Source organism: Convolutriloba macropyga, chromosome 2 (genome assembly GCF_964194025.1).
Source record: "Convolutriloba macropyga chromosome 2, txConMacr16.3, whole genome shotgun sequence".
NCBI lineage: Eukaryota > Metazoa > Xenacoelomorpha > Acoela > Convolutidae > Convolutriloba > Convolutriloba macropyga.
The window spans coordinates 74,404,844-74,422,662 of record NC_134469.1 but is presented as its reverse complement, the minus strand read 5'-3'; the positions used below and the strand labels follow the sequence as shown (position 1 = coordinate 74,422,662).

Here is a 17,819-nt window from a genome sequence, read left to right as displayed (position 1 = left end):
TCTTATTACATTGCGCTGGCTCTGCCTAATCCTAGTACAAAACTGTGGCCATATCTAATTTTGATACATTGTGGCTGCTATAACTAATTATGATTTTCTAACGTGCTTCTACTTAAACATTTGTTATTGCGGTGGCTGTGCCCAATCTTACTACATTGCCGCAGCAGTATCTAATGTTAAATCTTTGTAGCTGCAATACATTATCTGTACAATTAAAAACATCTCGACCTCTCATTTCTGAACTAGTGAATTTCCCAAACGAATTAATTCTCGTTCAAGTTTTTTCCGGTGAGCATCGTTTTTTCCCGTTGCATCTTTTCTGGCATGCATTTTTGCCCTAGCGCACTATTTACCCGTGTATGTCATTGTGAAATCTAAATTCACGTGACAAGACAAGTGGTTCTCAGAAATAGCGCAGCTCTGCTCCTACTCTATTACTAGCATATTTTGATACATAAAGACAAACCCAAGTTCGCAAAATTATCTTGTCTCCTATCTTACTGCATTTGGGTCCCAAGTTTCGAGCAATTTCTTTTTGAGCATTTTTTAGTCGGATGAAAAAACTTTTCAAACAGCACCAAAATTTTACTCAAAGGTTATTTTCAATGAAGAAGCTAAAACACAAACATTTTTTGAAATGGCTGGCCTAGGAAAAAGTCAATTTAGTTTTTCGAGGTTTTCTTTGCTTTTACACATTTTTTCCGAAGTACCGGGCTGCAAATACTGGTTCAAAGTGAACAAAGGTTTATAGGATAAATCCGCAGCGTACGTGTAGCCTATTTTATCAAGAATTTTTGTTATCATTTCACTATGAAACAAGCTTTAGCGGTTAATGCATTCAAAGCGGTGAATTTTTTGTAATTTAGTGGTGAGTTTGCGGTTAATCTGGAGGTGAGCCTTGGTAGGAATTGGATTTTTTGTGGTAATTTTTTTCTTACCGCATTCGTTTGGTAGTGGTGAAGTATTTTTAACCGCTAACAGAAGATTGCGGTGAAAAATTTTACCATTTAACATTGTAATTGCAAAAAAATTCTCAGCTAAATTCTTGCAAATCTTATAGAAATTCACGGCTAATGGCTAAAAGCTATCGGCTATAGACGCTTAGCGGTAACAATTCATTTTTACAACAATTCGCCGAAATTCTTACATTATTTTTGGACAAAACCTCTACCCGGTGACCCCATTATGATTTATTTACTGTGATTGGGAGTCTACGATTATAATCGTACGTGTTACTGATCATACAATTGATATACAAATGAGAATTGGTTTAGAGTTTGTGAATGTTGAATTGAGACTTGAGTTGTTGTTGTTAGGCTGTGTTGCCGCCCGAATTGGGTGCTGGCAAAGGGGTATGAATATGTCTACTACAATGGAACTGTCTCACAGAAATTTGGAGGTGATGAGGAGGGACAGTGTGCCGAAGCAAATGGACGTAAGCAATACTTACTTACTATCCTGATGGTCAGTAATTTTTAAAGGAAATGAAAGCATTTTGAGTTCGGCTTCGGTGAAGCAATTTCTATAGTCCTATCTTTTTTCAGATAAATTCTTACAAGGTCGACGTTTTTCTTCCTAATATTTCCTAATGAGATACAAGACGTATTTTCTGGGACGATTTTTAAATTATTTCAGATTTCTGCATTTTTTAAAATATTCTCTTTTCTCGAAAATGTTAATTGTAGAATTAGCGTTTTAAAAAAATTTTTTCTCAATTATAATTCATCTCTCTTAATTTGTCGATCTTCAACACATTGTAAATTTAATACAATTTTAAACTTTCACAATATGTGACGTTTGTTTCATTTATACTTCTTAACACTACATTGACTTTAAACTATGTTCTGTATTTTATAGTTCATACTCAAAGGAATTAACAATGTTTTTCTTTTTTTTTCTTCATTTTTTCCCGTATTTCGTCAAGAAAACAAATTTCTTTCCAATTCATACTTGAAAAGTTGACATTTTTCATAAAAAACTTTTTTGCGTATTGTGTCAATTCCAGTAGGTTATCTTATCTAAATAACCAAAAATATTCGCACAGCTTACAACAATTTTTTGCCACAAAATTGCCATTTTTTCCAGATTCCTTCATGGTTCCCATTTTTCTGATACAATTTAATGATGCTGACTAAGCTGGTGAAATGCGAAACTTTTGAGCTGTTTCTCCTCTTGACCAAAGTTATGACAACCAAGTCCATTGTCCGTTACACTCCAAAACAATTTCAGGTAAATTGATTATAAATTGCAGGTAAATTTACCTAAACTTTGCAAGTAAATGGTTCTTTAATGAAATGCACCTAGAATCTACTTGCAAACACATTACATTGCTTGCAATTCTAGATTGAATTTCCTGCAAGTTATCTGGAATTTACCTGCAAAACATACGCGAATTGCAGGTAAATTTACCTAGAAATTTATTTTTGCAGGTAAAATGCTAGGTAAGCTTCAACGCAACCTCTCCCGAATTTGCAGGTGGAAACGCCTAAATTTTAACTGCAAAATTTTTTTTCCAGGTAAGTTTACATGCAATTTGCGCGAGTGTTTTGCAGGTAACATTACCTAGAAAATTCTGTTGCAAGTGAAATTCTAGGTGTTTCACCTGCAAATTCTAGGTAGATTGCTTTTAAACTCACATAGAATTTTACCCACAAGAAAGAAGTTCTAGGTAAATTTAATTGCAATTTGCGCATGTTTTTTCCAGGTATACTTACCAAGAAAATTTTGTTTGCGGGTAAAAATTTAGGAGGGTATAACTGCAAATTCTAGGTAACTTGCAGGATTTTTTACCTAAAATTGCACGTTATGCTATGTGCTTTCAAGTAGATTTTAGGTTATTTGCACTAAAAACAATTAACTTTCAAAAGCTAGGTTAAATTACCTGCAATTTATAATCTTTTTGCGTGCAAATTTTAGGAAGAAAAAACATAAGTGAGCAACATCTGTCGGGTCTTGAAAAAAACCTGGTTTGATCAGATTATCAGTTTTACATTTCTCATTATATTTTAACTTTTCATGGATCTCAGCCCATAATGTACGTAGAACGCGACTTAAACAAAGCCACCAACGAGAAGGCACCTAAAAGTTTTCGAAAGTAGTGTCGAGGATAGTTATTTTGAAGCGTAAACAATTATAATTAAGCCAAGCACAATTTGTTACGTGCTAAGTTACTCGTTTTACATGTATCAAAACGTAAGATGAAATAAATTAAAAGCTCCGGGAAAATGAACGACCTCCGGAGATCCAATTTCCAAACTAAAAAACATCAAATCTTTTCCAGAGCCCTGAAAAAGGAACAACAGAAAACCATAAACCCTAAAAACTTATTTTATAGATCACAGAGATTTTTAACCTGATAGTGTGCTGCCCTCTCCTATGGCATTCATGCACACTTCTCTTTAATGAAGCTAATGGAAATTTTTCAGAGATTTCAATAAGACTGACTCATGTTTTCGACGTTTTTTGTGGTTTCATCCCTTTTCAAAACTCCAGTTAATCAACAGTTAGTCAAATTCTAGGTTCTGTTTACGTGGCAAGCTATCCCTATTTAACGCAGTAGAGAGTAAACTTTTGAACGGCTCAAATTAACCCAAAAATCTAATTCCGGAGGAAAACATCCGTTTCATTTTCACAAATTTCTACATCACTTTCCCGCCCCTTGTTATCTGAAAAGTCAATTTTAGCCATGTAAAAATTGAAAAATCGAGAGGAGCATTGCAAAAACTATATATCGACAGCATGGATTATAGCTGATAGGGCATTTTAGGTTCTTCAAGTTTTCTGCTCGGCCTGACTTTGTATCATTCTATTCTTCCATTGAAGAACATTATCTAAAGTTCAATCTAGAACTTTAGAATATTATCTAGATTTTTTGATTTTTTTCACGTCGAAAACTTTATACCTTTCGAAAAAATGTTGTTTGAGTTTGCTGCTAAATTCTAGGTATCGTATTCTAGGTAAATTCAACATGTCCGTTTTTGTAGGTAATTTTGCAGGTAATATTATCTGAAGTTTTGCTTACCTGTAAACGTTGCAGGTAAATTCTCCTAGATAATTTTTTGAGTGTAGAGTCTTTTGAAGAAAAAATGCGATACTACCATTCTGCAAGATTTTGCCATTAAATTTTGTGAATTTGAGGAAAAAACGAAATTAAAGACTTAAAAAATTAAGTCTTTAATTTCATTAAAGACTTTAAAAATTTTCCATAATTTCATATAGATCCATTTTTAATGACCAAAATTTCTTTAAAGACCAAAACAGCAATAAACTCTTTGAAGTAAAGCAATCGATCAGTTCACTTTACATAGTGTCAAGTGGGTTTTGAATTACCATACGCCTAATTTTAAACGATACTGTTAACCAAAATTTTTACTCACAATAATAGTTTTCGCCTAATCGAGTTTCTGCTTTTCTGAGTCTGGATTCTGAATCATAGCTTATGAAAGTATTGAGTTAATGTTTTTGTTCACCCAAGCTGAAATCTGTTGTTTATACTAGTCTGTTTTGAACACATTGACACGTGTACTCTACATTAAAGCTTTGTATACCTTAAAGATCCAGTCATAGCCTCCAGTCCTAGCCCAGACCAAAGTCCAAGGCATTATCAGCACTAAGTCTATATACAAGTCTTGGTCAATTCAGAAGTTGATTCCCAATTCAAAACCTACTTTTTTTTAAATTTCATTTTAAAATTGTGAACTTCATTTTTTTAAGCGTGTTCAGCCCGTTTTCGGCCCAACTTTCCCAAAAACGGATTAACTTTGAGACATATTTCAGATCTTGTTATTAGGTCTGGAATTTCTACAAGAGAAAAAGTTACAAAGATGACAGCTCTATTTACGGCTTCAAAAATATGATTATGGTACTTTTTGTTATGGCGATGATAATTTGCCACAATTGGTTGCAGATAAGATCGACCTTCGACCTCGATTAGAAAGATGTTTAAAGTCATAAGACTGAAAAATAAGAGCCAAAAATTAAAATTGCGCATTATTCTGTGTATGTTTGCTGTGGCTGCTGAGCTTACTAACTCATTAGGGCGTGATGTGGCGGCTGATTTTACTAACTCAATAACCAAATTGAATAGCACTTCAAGGCCATTTCAAGCATTAAAGCTAGAATAGCATGACAAGCGAAATGTAATGCTACACTTTACTGAAGCCAAACGGATTTGTTCACTTTGTGCAAACTTTATATTTAGTAATTACTATTATTACGCAATCGTCATACCTGAAGTTAGACTGAATCTCAAACTCGAACTACGCTATTATTGCCACTTATTCAAGTGTTCACAATCACACAAATTTAGCTCAAATGGAGCGAGAGATGCCCAACTTGGTGAGCCAGATTCGATGAATTTTGCGATTTTCCTAACAATTCAGAGAGTGAGGGGCACCGTATAAGGTATCTCAAACCCCAAACTATTGTATTTAGAGAATCATACAACATAGTGATCTACAACCAATCAGAGATGCAACTTTGACATGTACGACAGTATAAATAGAGCTTGAAAAATTAACAAAAATCAGTTGAAACTCACAAATTGGGTTAAATTAAACTGACATGGAGTGCGTATTGAAACACAATTTTGTGAGCAGTTAATTACTTGTTATTTTGTCTTGTTTCTGTAGATCATATTAGTGATTGTACAGTTACTTTGAATTGTTGAAAAGAGAATTAACTTTGATTTTATCAAAACTTTCTTTCTGAGGAACAAAGTTCCTAAGTAAGAGAAACTTTGTGCAAAGCATAGAGTCAGTATCATTTACTGGCTTTAACGAATCCTAGCAGAGCTTTGATGTTGAATGTTTCTGAAACCGATTGAGAAACAGAAATTTGTTTATTAAATTGAATCAGATTTATAGTATCTAAGTCAACTTGAAGTCGCCCTGTTTAACAGAGAGGTTCGCTACAAACTTGCAATTTGGTTGACGGTTACTTGGAGTCATCCCTGACAGTTTGTTTGGAGCCGAATTTACGGTGTCGATTTATAATTTGAGTTATTAACAAAGTTTCAACAAAAGTTTGATTGCTTCAATTTCATTTAATTTGTCATTCTGATAGAAACAAATTTGTCATTCAGCGAAGCTGAGCAATTAGTTATTAAGACCAATTGAGCAACAAGTAATTCAACGGTAAGCTACAGTAAAGCGGATAATACAATTCACAAAATTTAACTGCAAAAAAACAATATCCAGACAGATTTGAAACCGCTGAAACGAACTGGGCGGTGTAAAGTTTTCCTTGGCTTTGACAGTAGAGCAGCCGTTACATTTGGTCCACCGGCCCGAACAATGGAAGGCAAACTACTGTACTGTCCAATTTAATGAAGAGAGTGCCAAAGGCACCCCCCCCCCCCCTTCCTAGAGAGAATCAAACAAATCAACAGCAACAGGCCAGTGAGGCGAACAGAAGAGTGCAATCCAATAAAGAAATTGAAGTGCGAACCCTGCTCAGAGGGAATGAGCAAAGCAATAGCAAACAGCAACCAGACAATCCAAGCTGAAAGAGCAGATAGGAGCTTCAATCAGCAGCTCACTCACAGATACGACAAGAATTTTCAAGATTTAGTGGAAGAAGTTAACGGTAAACGAAGGCTAGGCTACAAAATAATTGAAAATTCAGAACGAGCCAACAATCTAAAAGTCCTCTATCAACAGACTATTCACCTTCCAGAGGAAGAAATACTCAAGCATCTGCAACGTCGAAACAAGCTTGCACCTAAACAACAAGTTTCGTTGAAGAACATCTGAAGAAAGCAAGGAAGTGCAAGGAAGTGGACTATCATTGGCTCGCATATATAAGCAAAGGCACGGAACCAGCAATGAATGCAGAGCGAAGCAACGCAACCACAACAACTACCCAATACACAACCCAGTTGCTCAAACAGTGCAAAATGGAGCAACAGCAAGCGGCCAAGATACGAAGAATGTTTCGGAAACATCTTAAGCAAAGTAAAGGCGCGAGGAAAGGATGAAGAAGTTCGATATCGAATTCAAAACCATGATGCTACTGGAACAAGCACGGTTTGAGCGGAGGAAGGTAGAGCTAGAAATGCAAGTGAGGGAACTGGAAAGCAAGCATCAACTACTGGAGGAAGAGCGTGAGCTAGAGCGCAAAATGAAAAGAACGGCCTTAGAGAAAGATGATGTCCGCTCTGATTCAACTAGGGATCAAGACAAGTCACCCTTCAACTGGACCCCAAAAAAGAGAAATGTCTCAGACTGGGTCAAAAGAATCGACCACCTTCTTACACCAGATCAATCAACAGCTCACTTCGAAGCAACCCCTGAAGTGAACAGGCAGAGTCACTTCCCACGATATCGCAATTCACGAGACCGTTCCTCAAGTGTTGAAGACTGCGACGTTTTCCCTAGAGCTGACCTACGCTACAATATTGGCTATTCAGGTAACAGTAACCTGCTAAAGTTGAAGTTGAACAACTTTGACGGAAACCCTCTAGAGTGGTCTGAGTGGTCTAGTATGTTCCTTGCTACGTTGGATCAACTCCCAATACCAGACTCAGAGAAGATGAGCCATCTGAAAACTGTACTGACAGGTAAGGCAAGTTCAGCAATCTCTGGAATCGGCTATTCTGGACACTTCTATGGTGCTGCATAGAGCCTTCTGGAGAGGAAATTTGGAAGGCCTCATGTGATCATTGATGCACAAGTGAAGAGTCTTCGCAAAGCGAGTCAGGTGAAACCTCACGACTCAACCGGTCTGATCAGGTTCTCGGTTATTGTTTCGAACCTTGTGAGTATGCTCAAACAGTACAAGCAGATTGGCGATCTGCAATCAAGCAGGACACTGTTTTTGGCAGTAGATAAACTACCTCAAGTTCCCAAAAAGAAGTGGTGGTTCTATGTTGATGATAAAGATGAAGATTGGCCTGGTCTGATCATGTTTGAAAACCGGCTGTCTAAGATGGAATTCGTGCACGGAAAGTTTTTAGCTTTCAAAGGAGAGCGAAGAGAAGATGACAGAAGGGGCACAAATAGAAACAAATGGTTATCAAATATATCGAACTTCAGTTCTAGTCCGAATGTGAAATAAACCAAGCAAATGCAAAGTGATCACTGCCCGCTAGCTGATGGCTCTCATAAAATTTGGAACTGTCCACTATTCAAGAACATGAGTGTGAATGATCGGTTCGCAGCAGTGGGGAAGCAACGCTTTTGTTACTGATGTCTAGGCAAAGGACACGCAATCAAAGATTGTAAAGTCAACGTTTGCGGTGTCAAAAGGATGCATCAAGGAGCGCAACCAATTGCTACACTCAGAAAGCCAAATGGAAGAGAGAAATCACGCAGTCAAGGTAAGCGCAGCAAAATTCAACCAGGGTAACGAAGTTACAAGCATTCTTCAGATAGTTCCTGTCTCAATACAGAGGGGTGGCAACAGGCTGAACACATATGCTTTTCTCGATAGTGGATCAACGGTTTCATTCATCGATCAAAGTGTTCAGGAGAAGTTACAAGCCCAAGGCACCAAATTGACGCTCAACATAGCTGGCATACACGGGAAAAACGATCTGCAGACAGAAAAGGTTCCTCCCAATATAAAGGGACTGCATTCAAGGGTGCAGTCAATCGAAGCGTTTGCACACCCGCCGATTTTTTTTAAGAAACACAAACTACAACTACAGCAAGCTAATGCAATGCTTCAATCACTTGAGTGTTCTACACAACAAAAGCTTTAACTTGATTAACAGTTCGCCGTTCTAACAGAGCAAAGATGGGTAGTTAGTGGATCCATTACGGGCAAAAGAAGACAAAATGTTTGTCATTTTGCCGTCATAGAAGAATTGAAAGTGGCTGAGAATATCCAAACCTGGTGGGACATAGAAACCAATGCTTCCGAAGTCAACGTCGTCAGTCTGTCAAAAAAGGAACTGCAGGCACAAAACATGCTAGAGATCACGACGAATTTCACAGGCGAGCGGTACGATGTGGGAATGCTGTGGAGTAAACAAGTGCCAAACCTACCGAACAATTACAGCTCAACCTTGGGTCAGCTTTACTCACTGGAGTGAAGATTTCAAAGGGACCCAAACCTGAAAAGTTTGTATCAACAGTCAATAGATACAGATGTAGAAAAGGGATTCGTAAAGATATTTGACGAGTCCAAAGCGAAAGGCACCCTCAGAAATGGTATTTGCCACGCCATCTAGTGCTAAACCCGAACAAACCTGGCAAAGTAAGACGTGTTTTCAAAGCTGCATCAAAGCACAAAGAAGTATGCCTAAATGATAAGCTACTAGCAGTGTCTGATCTGCTACATGGGGTGATTGGAACAATCTTCGGATTCCGTGAAGGACCAATAGCCGTAACAGCTGACATCGAATTGATGTTTCTACAAGTGCAAGTTCCCGAACGGGATAGCAGTTGTTTGAGTTTGTTATGGCGCCCAAGGATTAATGAACCTGTTCAGATATACAAGTATCAGCCTCACGTATATGGAGCTAAGAGTTCTTCAACTTGTGCAAACTATGATCTCAAATGATATGGACTGGACAACGAAAAAGAGTATCAGATTTCAGCAAAGGCAATACAAAACAACTTCTACATGGACGATTTCGTCAAGTCAGTAGAATCCCCTGAGGAAGCAATCGGAGGAAGTCTTCAACCAACTACAACCTCTTCTCTCACAACATGGATTTGAATTGAAGAAGTAGATAAGCAACAACGATGCAGTTACCGAAGCAATCCCAGAAGACTTGAAGTCAATCAGCAACACGAAACACAAAGTGGAACCCAATACGAAGGGATCCTCAGTGATAGGACTACAACGTACCGTTACTGATGATATTCTTCAAGACGACAGAGGTACCAGGACGGAAATTGAAGCATCTATGACCCAGAGGAAGATCTTTTCATTGGTATCTTCAGTATTCGGCCCGATCGGATTGTTTGCTCTGTTCAGTGTTCCCACTAGACGACTTCTGAAAAGCATCTGGACTAAGAATGGGCAAAATGGGACAACGAATTGGAGCCTGTTGACAAAGCAGAATTACTGAAATGGAAAGAACAACTTCCAATAGTGGCTGCAACAATTACCGATAGAAGATACTTCAACAGAGAGCGGGATAAAACCGGACTTCATGTGTTTGCTCACGCATCTGAAGACACGATGTGTGCAGTACCCTATCTACGTTCTCAACCAAATAAATGCCCAGCTGAGTTAGCACTTGTCATTGCAAAATGCAGAATGACACCGATGAGGCATCTCTCAATTCCATGATTCGAATTGCAAGCGGCAGTCATGGCAGTGAGATTAAAGAACAAATAGTCAAGGAACATGAAATTAAGATAAATAGTTGCAGTTTTTGGTCAGACTCAACTACAGTATTGCAGCGGATACAGAGATCCCATCGTAAACAACAAATTTTTGTGGCCAAGCGAGTGGCTGAGATACTAGATAAAACTGATGTTTCACAGTTGAAACATGTGAGCGCACATCAACAACCCAGCGGACATTGGCACCAGAGCAATCAACATTGAGGATCTCAGGAGAAGTGAGTGGCTTAATGGGTCGGCCTGGTTTAAATGAACAGAAAGTGAGTTGCCAGAGCAAGTGAACCTAATCTTTGCCTCAGATAAAAAGAATATACCCTCATCAATCTTCATGATACAGTCTGAAGAGAAGAAAGCTGTCATCTAGTGGAAACGATTCATTAACTTTAACAGACTAGTGAATATAGTGGCATATGTACAGCGAGCATTGAGCAATTACAAACCAGGAACACTCGTAGTCAGCTTTGAAGAAAGAAAAAAAGCAAAAGCAATCATCTTCAAGTTACTACAACAAGAAAAGTTTGGTGAAGATATGAAATCTCTGAAAGCGGTAAAAAAATTCCAAAGGCAGCAAAATCGTACAATTCTCACCCTTCCTAGATGGAGAAGAACTTATTTGCTCCAGAAGCAGAATAGGCAAAAATCAATTGGACTTCAATGCAAAGTATCCAATATTGCTACATCGGAAACACCATGCGGCTGAATTATTTTTGCGAAACGAGCACAAGGACAATCAAAACGAAAGTACTCAGCATCTAAGAAACCTTGTTCAACAAAAGGTATAGATCCTAGGCGTACAAAACGCCTTCAGATCAATCAAGAACAAGTGTGTTAGCTGCAGAAAAAGTAGACCACAAACGATAGCACCAGCATTGGCAGTTCTACCTGAAGAGCGGTTAAATGCTGCAACAGACTTTACAAATGTTGGAGTTGACTACTTTGGCCCTTTCATTGTGAACATTGGCCAACGAAACCAAAAGCGATGGTGTTATCTCTTTACTTGTCTTACTATGAGAGCGGTGCATACAGAAGTAGTATCTAAGTTGGACACAGTTAGTTTCCTCAATGCAATTATGAGGTTTATTGCACGAAGACGCAAACCGAGTACAATCATCAGCAACAACCGCAAACACTTTGTTGGAGCTGAATGAGAATTTGCAGAGTACGTTGCGGCATGGAACAAAGAAGGGATCGGAGAGCATCTAAACCAACAAGAATCAGATGGAAGTTGAACCCACCCGCAGCACCTCACTATGGAGGAGTATGGAACGGTTGGTTAAAAGTTGCAAGAAATCAATGTATGCAGTGTTGGGGAACAGATCAGTCACCGAGGACGTTCTTTCAACTACGATCTGTACTGTTGAGCAGATATTGAACGCAAGATCGTTGACTCCAGTCAGTTCAGACGTTTATGAATTACAAGCATTGACTCCCAATCACTTCTTGCTTGCCAACAAGAACGTTTGCTAACCCTATCTACCATGCGCAAAAAATTTTGTTGATCATCGAGAGCTCTTCCGACAAGCTCAAGCCTATGCAAATCTCATATGGGACAGATTTTGTAAAGAATGTCTGCCAACACTGAATAACCGGCAAAAAAGGCAATCTACTGCAAACGAAACCATTAAGGAAGGTGATCTCGTATGGTAAATCGAAGAGAACGATAAACTCGGATATCACAATCTAGGTCAAGCTACGGAGACTATCGATGGGTCTGACGGTGTGATTCGATCAACGAGAAATCGAATGAACGACGGAAAGTACAAAAGACCAGTAGTGAAGATCGCCCCAGTACTACCTGGAAGAGATGTTTTAGCGATGGAAAACAGGGCGTGATGTGGCGGCTGATTTTACTAACTCAATTACCAAATTGAAAAACACTTCAGGGCCATTTCAAGCATTAAAGCTAGAATAGCATGACAAGCGAAATTTAATGCTACATTTTACTGAAGCCAAACAGATTTGTTCACTTTGTGCAAACTTTATATATAGTAACTATTATTATAACGCAATCGTCATAGTTGAAGTTAGACTGAATCTCAAACTCGAACTACGCTATTATTGCCACTGATTCGAGTATTCACAATCACACAAACTTAGCTCAAATGGAGCAAGAGGCCCCCAACTTGGTGAGCCAGATTCGATGAATTTTGCGATTTTCCTAACAATTCAGAGAGTGAGGGGCACCGTATAAGTTATCTCAAACCCCAAACTAATTGTTTTCAGTGAATCATACAACATAGTGATCTACAACCAATCAGAGATGCAACTTCGTTATGTACGACATGTACGAGCTTGGAAAACTACCAAAAATCAGTTGAAACGCACAAATTAGGTTATATTAAACTGACATGCAGTGCGTATTGAAACACACTTTCGTGATCAGTAAATTACTTGTTATTGTGTCTGGTTTCTGTAGATCATATTAGTGATTGTACAGTTTTAAATTTACTTTGACTTGTTGAAAAGAGAATTAATTTTGATATTCTCAAAACATCCTTTCTGAGGAACAAAGTTTCTAAGTAAGACAAACTTTTTGCAAAGCATAGAGTCAGTTTCTCTTGCTGGCTTTAACGAAGCCTAGCATAACTTTGATATTGGTTGTTTTTGAAACCGATTGAGAAGCAGAAAGTTGTTTATTAAATTGACTCAGATTTATAGTATCTGAGTTTGAAGGCGCCCCGTTTAACAAGGATGTCCGCTAAAAACTTGAAACTTGGTTGACAGTTGTCTGACGCTGCCAGTTGGCGGCTTGACAATTTTGGAGCCGAAATTGCGATTCCGATATATAATTTGAGTTATTAACAAAATTTCAACAAAAATTTGATTGTTTCAATTTGATTTATTTTGTTATTCTGAGAGAAAAAGTTTGTTATACAGCTAAGCTGAGCAATTAGTTATCAATACTAATTGAGCAACAAGTAATTCAACGGTAAGCTACAGTAAAGCGGATAATACAGTTCAAATTTAACTGCAAAAAACAATATCCAGACGGATTTGAAACCGCTGAAAAGTGAACGACGAAGAGTCAGCGAAAAAGTGCAAAATTTTTGGAAAATGCGTTTACTTATGATCAACGCTAAAATGCGTTAAAAACGAACCATCGCAGTTTTACCGAAGTCAATTTACAAAAATTTAGCGTTTTTTTAGCGTTGATCGTACATTTTTTAGTGCTTTTGCCTCCAACTTTCAGTCCCAAATAAAGTCTCAATGCGCCACCCTCTTCAAGAATTCTTTGAGGAGCTAATGGATTTTTGCCCTTGATTGTCGCGAAAGATAGTTCGGTAAAGCCATATTCATATAATAATACGCATGAAAAGAAATAAAACACGCATTATTAATTGTTTGCTGACATTATAATAAAATTTTCATTACCCTTTGAGGACATCATAAGAAAAAGTTTTATTTATTCATTTCGAAACTTCACTACTTTTTCATTACTTTATAAATGCCGTTCGTGTAGAATCAAATGCCGTTAATTAAACTTTAAACAATGCTACAGCAAATTGCACAGTTCTAACAGGAAAATGGGAATCTGTTTCCTGGTAGGTATTTCGCCCTGCTTTGAAGGTTATTTCCTATCTAAATTTGGGTGGATTTTTAATCCGAAATTGCTTTTCAAGAAGTTTTCATGTTTCATGTGTAGTTTCAACTGAGTGCTCAGAAGTGACCCCTAAAGAGGAGCAATGTAAGTGCCACTCGAGATGGAGAAACTTTTTCTGGGTCACTGATGAAGACCTTCTGCCCATCCGCAAGGTGACAATGCTGCGTTGGGGACAATCGGCAGCTATCAAGAACGTCAAATGCCCACTAGTGGAGAACTTCAGCACTAAAACTATCACCTATGCTACTTGCTTTGATGCCCTACAAGCCAATGGAGGCAGAGAGACCACTTACACTTTGCAATATAGGGATGAACTGTTCGAGGTGTACTGCTACTATGCCCGTAGCTACTGGCCCACTGTCACCCAGTTCACACCCATCAAGTTAGAACCAAATTTTCTTTGCACATTAGCACAAATAAATACACATCTCCATTCCCTGGCGCTTACCGGGTTCAAATCTTTCAGAATTTTTGCAAGATGCGAGTCCTAAACAAAGTATGGGTCATTGTGCAAACGCTTTTTGGACTAGTATCACAACTTCAATCCAAATAACATGGCTGTTCTTAAGAAAATGTATATCTTAGGGTAAAATTATGAGAAGATGAATCGGACCTCAAAATCAGAGGAACTTGCATCCAAAACTGGACTCAATTTACGGAAAATATTTTACAACTAATTTCTATTTTACCCACAACTAAATTTTTTTTTGAAGACACAGATGGGGGCTGATCTGTCGGAATATCAATTCATTTTGAGAAGTTAAGAGTTTGAAAACAAACAAGAAGGCTCTGCAAAGTGCGTTTCCACATATTATTCTGACACCTCTAATCTACAAAAATCTTAAACCAAAAACGTTTTATTCGTTGTTCGAACAGATTAAGCAGCTCCTAAAAGCGATATGTCGGTAGAATTCTTACTAGTCATAGTCAACTGTAACAAAAATTCAAAAATGTAAAGTGGTCAAGATTTCTTTAAACAATAAATGTGAATCATAATGTATTGCTTTATTGCTGTCTTTTATTACCAAAAAAATTGAGATCCAAAATTGTTGAAATTTTTTAAACTAAACTGCTTCTTTTTTGAGATTTTTTTTTGCTTCAGGTTTCAACAATGATGCATGTGAGCATATTCGAGTAGCAATCTTAATTATAACATCATACTGTGCAATGTATATGGGAGATGCATGAGTTTTCGCCAACTTGAGTAACATATAGGAACTTTTAAATAAAATTTTGACCAACCATTTTAAATTTTTCTCATTTTTCGCACCTCAGTTTAAAAGTACGTTTTGCGATTTTGTTTATTTTGCTCTTCAGAAAAGTACACCACTTTTCATCTCCGCCTGAAAAAACGAAGTGAATTTTGTAATTCATTACTTTACCGGTAATATTTTTGTAGTTTTCAAAATAATCCGCGGAAGCTTTTTCCCTCTTTATACTTTGACTCGCAGTTCACGAGAAACAATTATTTGTCTATTGTTGTCCCCAAATAATTCGGATAATCATATTCGTAGAAAAATTCTTAGCATGATATTGCTCGTCAACCAGAGTTTTGATAATCCTTTTTAAACTCCTGGTAATACTAAAATGAAGCTCTTTCAAGGAACTTTTATTGTGAGAGAATTTTTTCACAAAAATATATATTTTGATGCCCGTATTATCTTATCGGTTGCTACTTCCGTTGCATAAGATATCGTTTTCTATTCAAGTTGAATGGCTTATTATAATCTAAGGGTCTGTGCGATTATACTTACCTCAATTCCATTTACCATCAAAACTATATTTAACAAGTAGGCTCGTTAATGTTCGTTTGCGCTTGATGTTCCGACCCGAGCTCATCTACATTTTTAACTCAATTGTCAACAAAATGAAGAGATAACAAAAATAGATGTTTGAGTTTAAATAATCGCTACACAGCCTAACTACTAATTGAATAACATAATGACATGCCTCATTACAGCGCCAACGAGATCTGAGTTCTGTCGTTAAAGAGACTACGCGAAAAAAAAACAAATAAGCCAAAAGAAAATTTTCACGGCAAAAACTCAATATCTAAATTCGAAACCACCTGGTACCAACGTCAAAATGCAGTCAGAAAGAACCTCAACTGCACGAATTTACTTTTTCCTAACTATACAGCAGATGCAAAATTTCTTAATGAGACTAGGTAAGAAGTCGACAAAGAGAACGGATAATGAGGCGAAATTCAAAAAGTAATCGACATTTTACAAACCAAGAAATTAGTTTTTTACAAAACAATCGTTGATAAATTTACTAAAAGTTATTATAAAACCAAGAAGACCTGTTTTTGGTTAGACTCAGCCATAGAAACGGACCAAAACTGCAGAAAAACTCAATAAAATAACAAACTACCTGCAGAAACAAAACTTATTGATACCATTTAAATGATTAGCTAATGTCTGAGTATTGTATTTTCAATTCAATTATTATTTATTTTAATTCAGCTGAACGATTTATACTGAGAGACTGAATAAGTTCACTTGGGCCACATTTGAAAACCATTGGGATCTGTTATTAAGTGATTGTGCTGAAGGAAGAAAAAATGAAATGCAAAAATTGACCTCTCAGAAAACGTTTATGAAAAGGCATTTTGTCCACCAAATAAAACATCAGGGACAACATAATATCAGAAGATTTGTTTTTTTTTGAAATACAAGAAATTGGATATGTATAATATCTCGAAATTTAAGACTATTCACTATAAACTGACTGCTAGGGATAACTTGATTCATTCAATCCTCAATCAGTTGCAAGCTTATGAGACCGTTTCTGCAATTAACAGCACCGTAAAGAACAAAAAAAACAGGCAGTAAAAGCAAATTCAAGAAAAAATTGATCACGAAAAGTGTCGACGGCATTAAAAAAGAACCTTTCGGTAAGACTTTTCTGTATTCATTTATCTTTATGACAGCAATGGGATTCTGTGTTTGGCAAAATGACTTCAAAAAATCAACAAACATGAACAAATACATTAGAATCCCCCAAAATTTTGAGGAAACTCATAGTATCAACGCCATTAAATCAATAGCTTTCAACGAAAGTGAGTAAATACGCTTTATTATGCCTCGATGGGGCAAAAATAAAGTTGTCTTTTGTAAGTCAATCCATATCAATAAAACATTAATGACAATTAAACGGAAATTAATTGACTATGAAAACAACAACAATTACAGGCAAAAACCAAAAAAATCATAAGAAAAGTGCGAGAAAGTGTAGATGCAATGTAAACAATAAGCTCCTCTCTGAAATCTTTATCTAAGATCCACTGAACTTCTTCACTAAGACAATGGGAACTCTCAGTATGGGATAATGTGATAAAATTTGAAAAAAAAACCAAAATTACAAAAAATGTATCCAAAAATTTAAAAAAATTATAAAAACTCGTGGCTTTGAATTTGTAAAACTAACAGGTACAAGATAAAACCGCTAACCATAATCGTTTTTGGTTGCAGTAAAAGAAAGTGGGCCTGTTAATACTGTTACTGACTATTATTTCACAAAAATTTTCAGATTTGTTATTGTTCAAAAAAAATCCAAAAATTTTCTTTAAAGTCTTTAAGTCTTTGAAGTCAATAAAAAGAGCCATATATGACCTGATGGGAGAACAATGAACATTGATAGTTTTTATGCATGGTTAATCAATAAGACATCGTATTAAATCATATGACTATGAAAACAACAACAAAATCAGGCAAAACCCAAAAATTCAGAAGAAAATTGCGAGAAGAAAGTGTCGTAGCCATTAAAACCATTAGTTTTTCTCTGAAAACTCAATCTATGATCCTTTGAACGTTTTTTTTAAGTCAATGGAGGCTACCAAAAGTAGGCTAAGGCGAAAAGCTTTCAAAAGGAACCAGTAGTACGAAAATATCCAAAAATTAAAAAAAAAAGTTTTTTGG

At 36.8% G+C, this 17,819-nt stretch overlaps 1 protein-coding gene across 1 annotated transcript in view; it reads left to right on the top strand.

The window, feature by feature from the left end:
- LOC142334995 (uncharacterized) overlaps positions 1 to 17,819 on the top strand; it is a 384,183-nt gene that overhangs the window by 94,229 nt on the left and 272,135 nt on the right. Inside the window, exons 20-21 of the mRNA XM_075383322.1 lie at positions 1,317 to 1,435; positions 13,942 to 14,281. Of these exons, the coding sequence (XP_075239437.1) occupies positions 1,317 to 1,435; positions 13,942 to 14,281 (459 nt within the window). The remainder of the gene's footprint in view (positions 1 to 1,316; positions 1,436 to 13,941; positions 14,282 to 17,819) is intronic.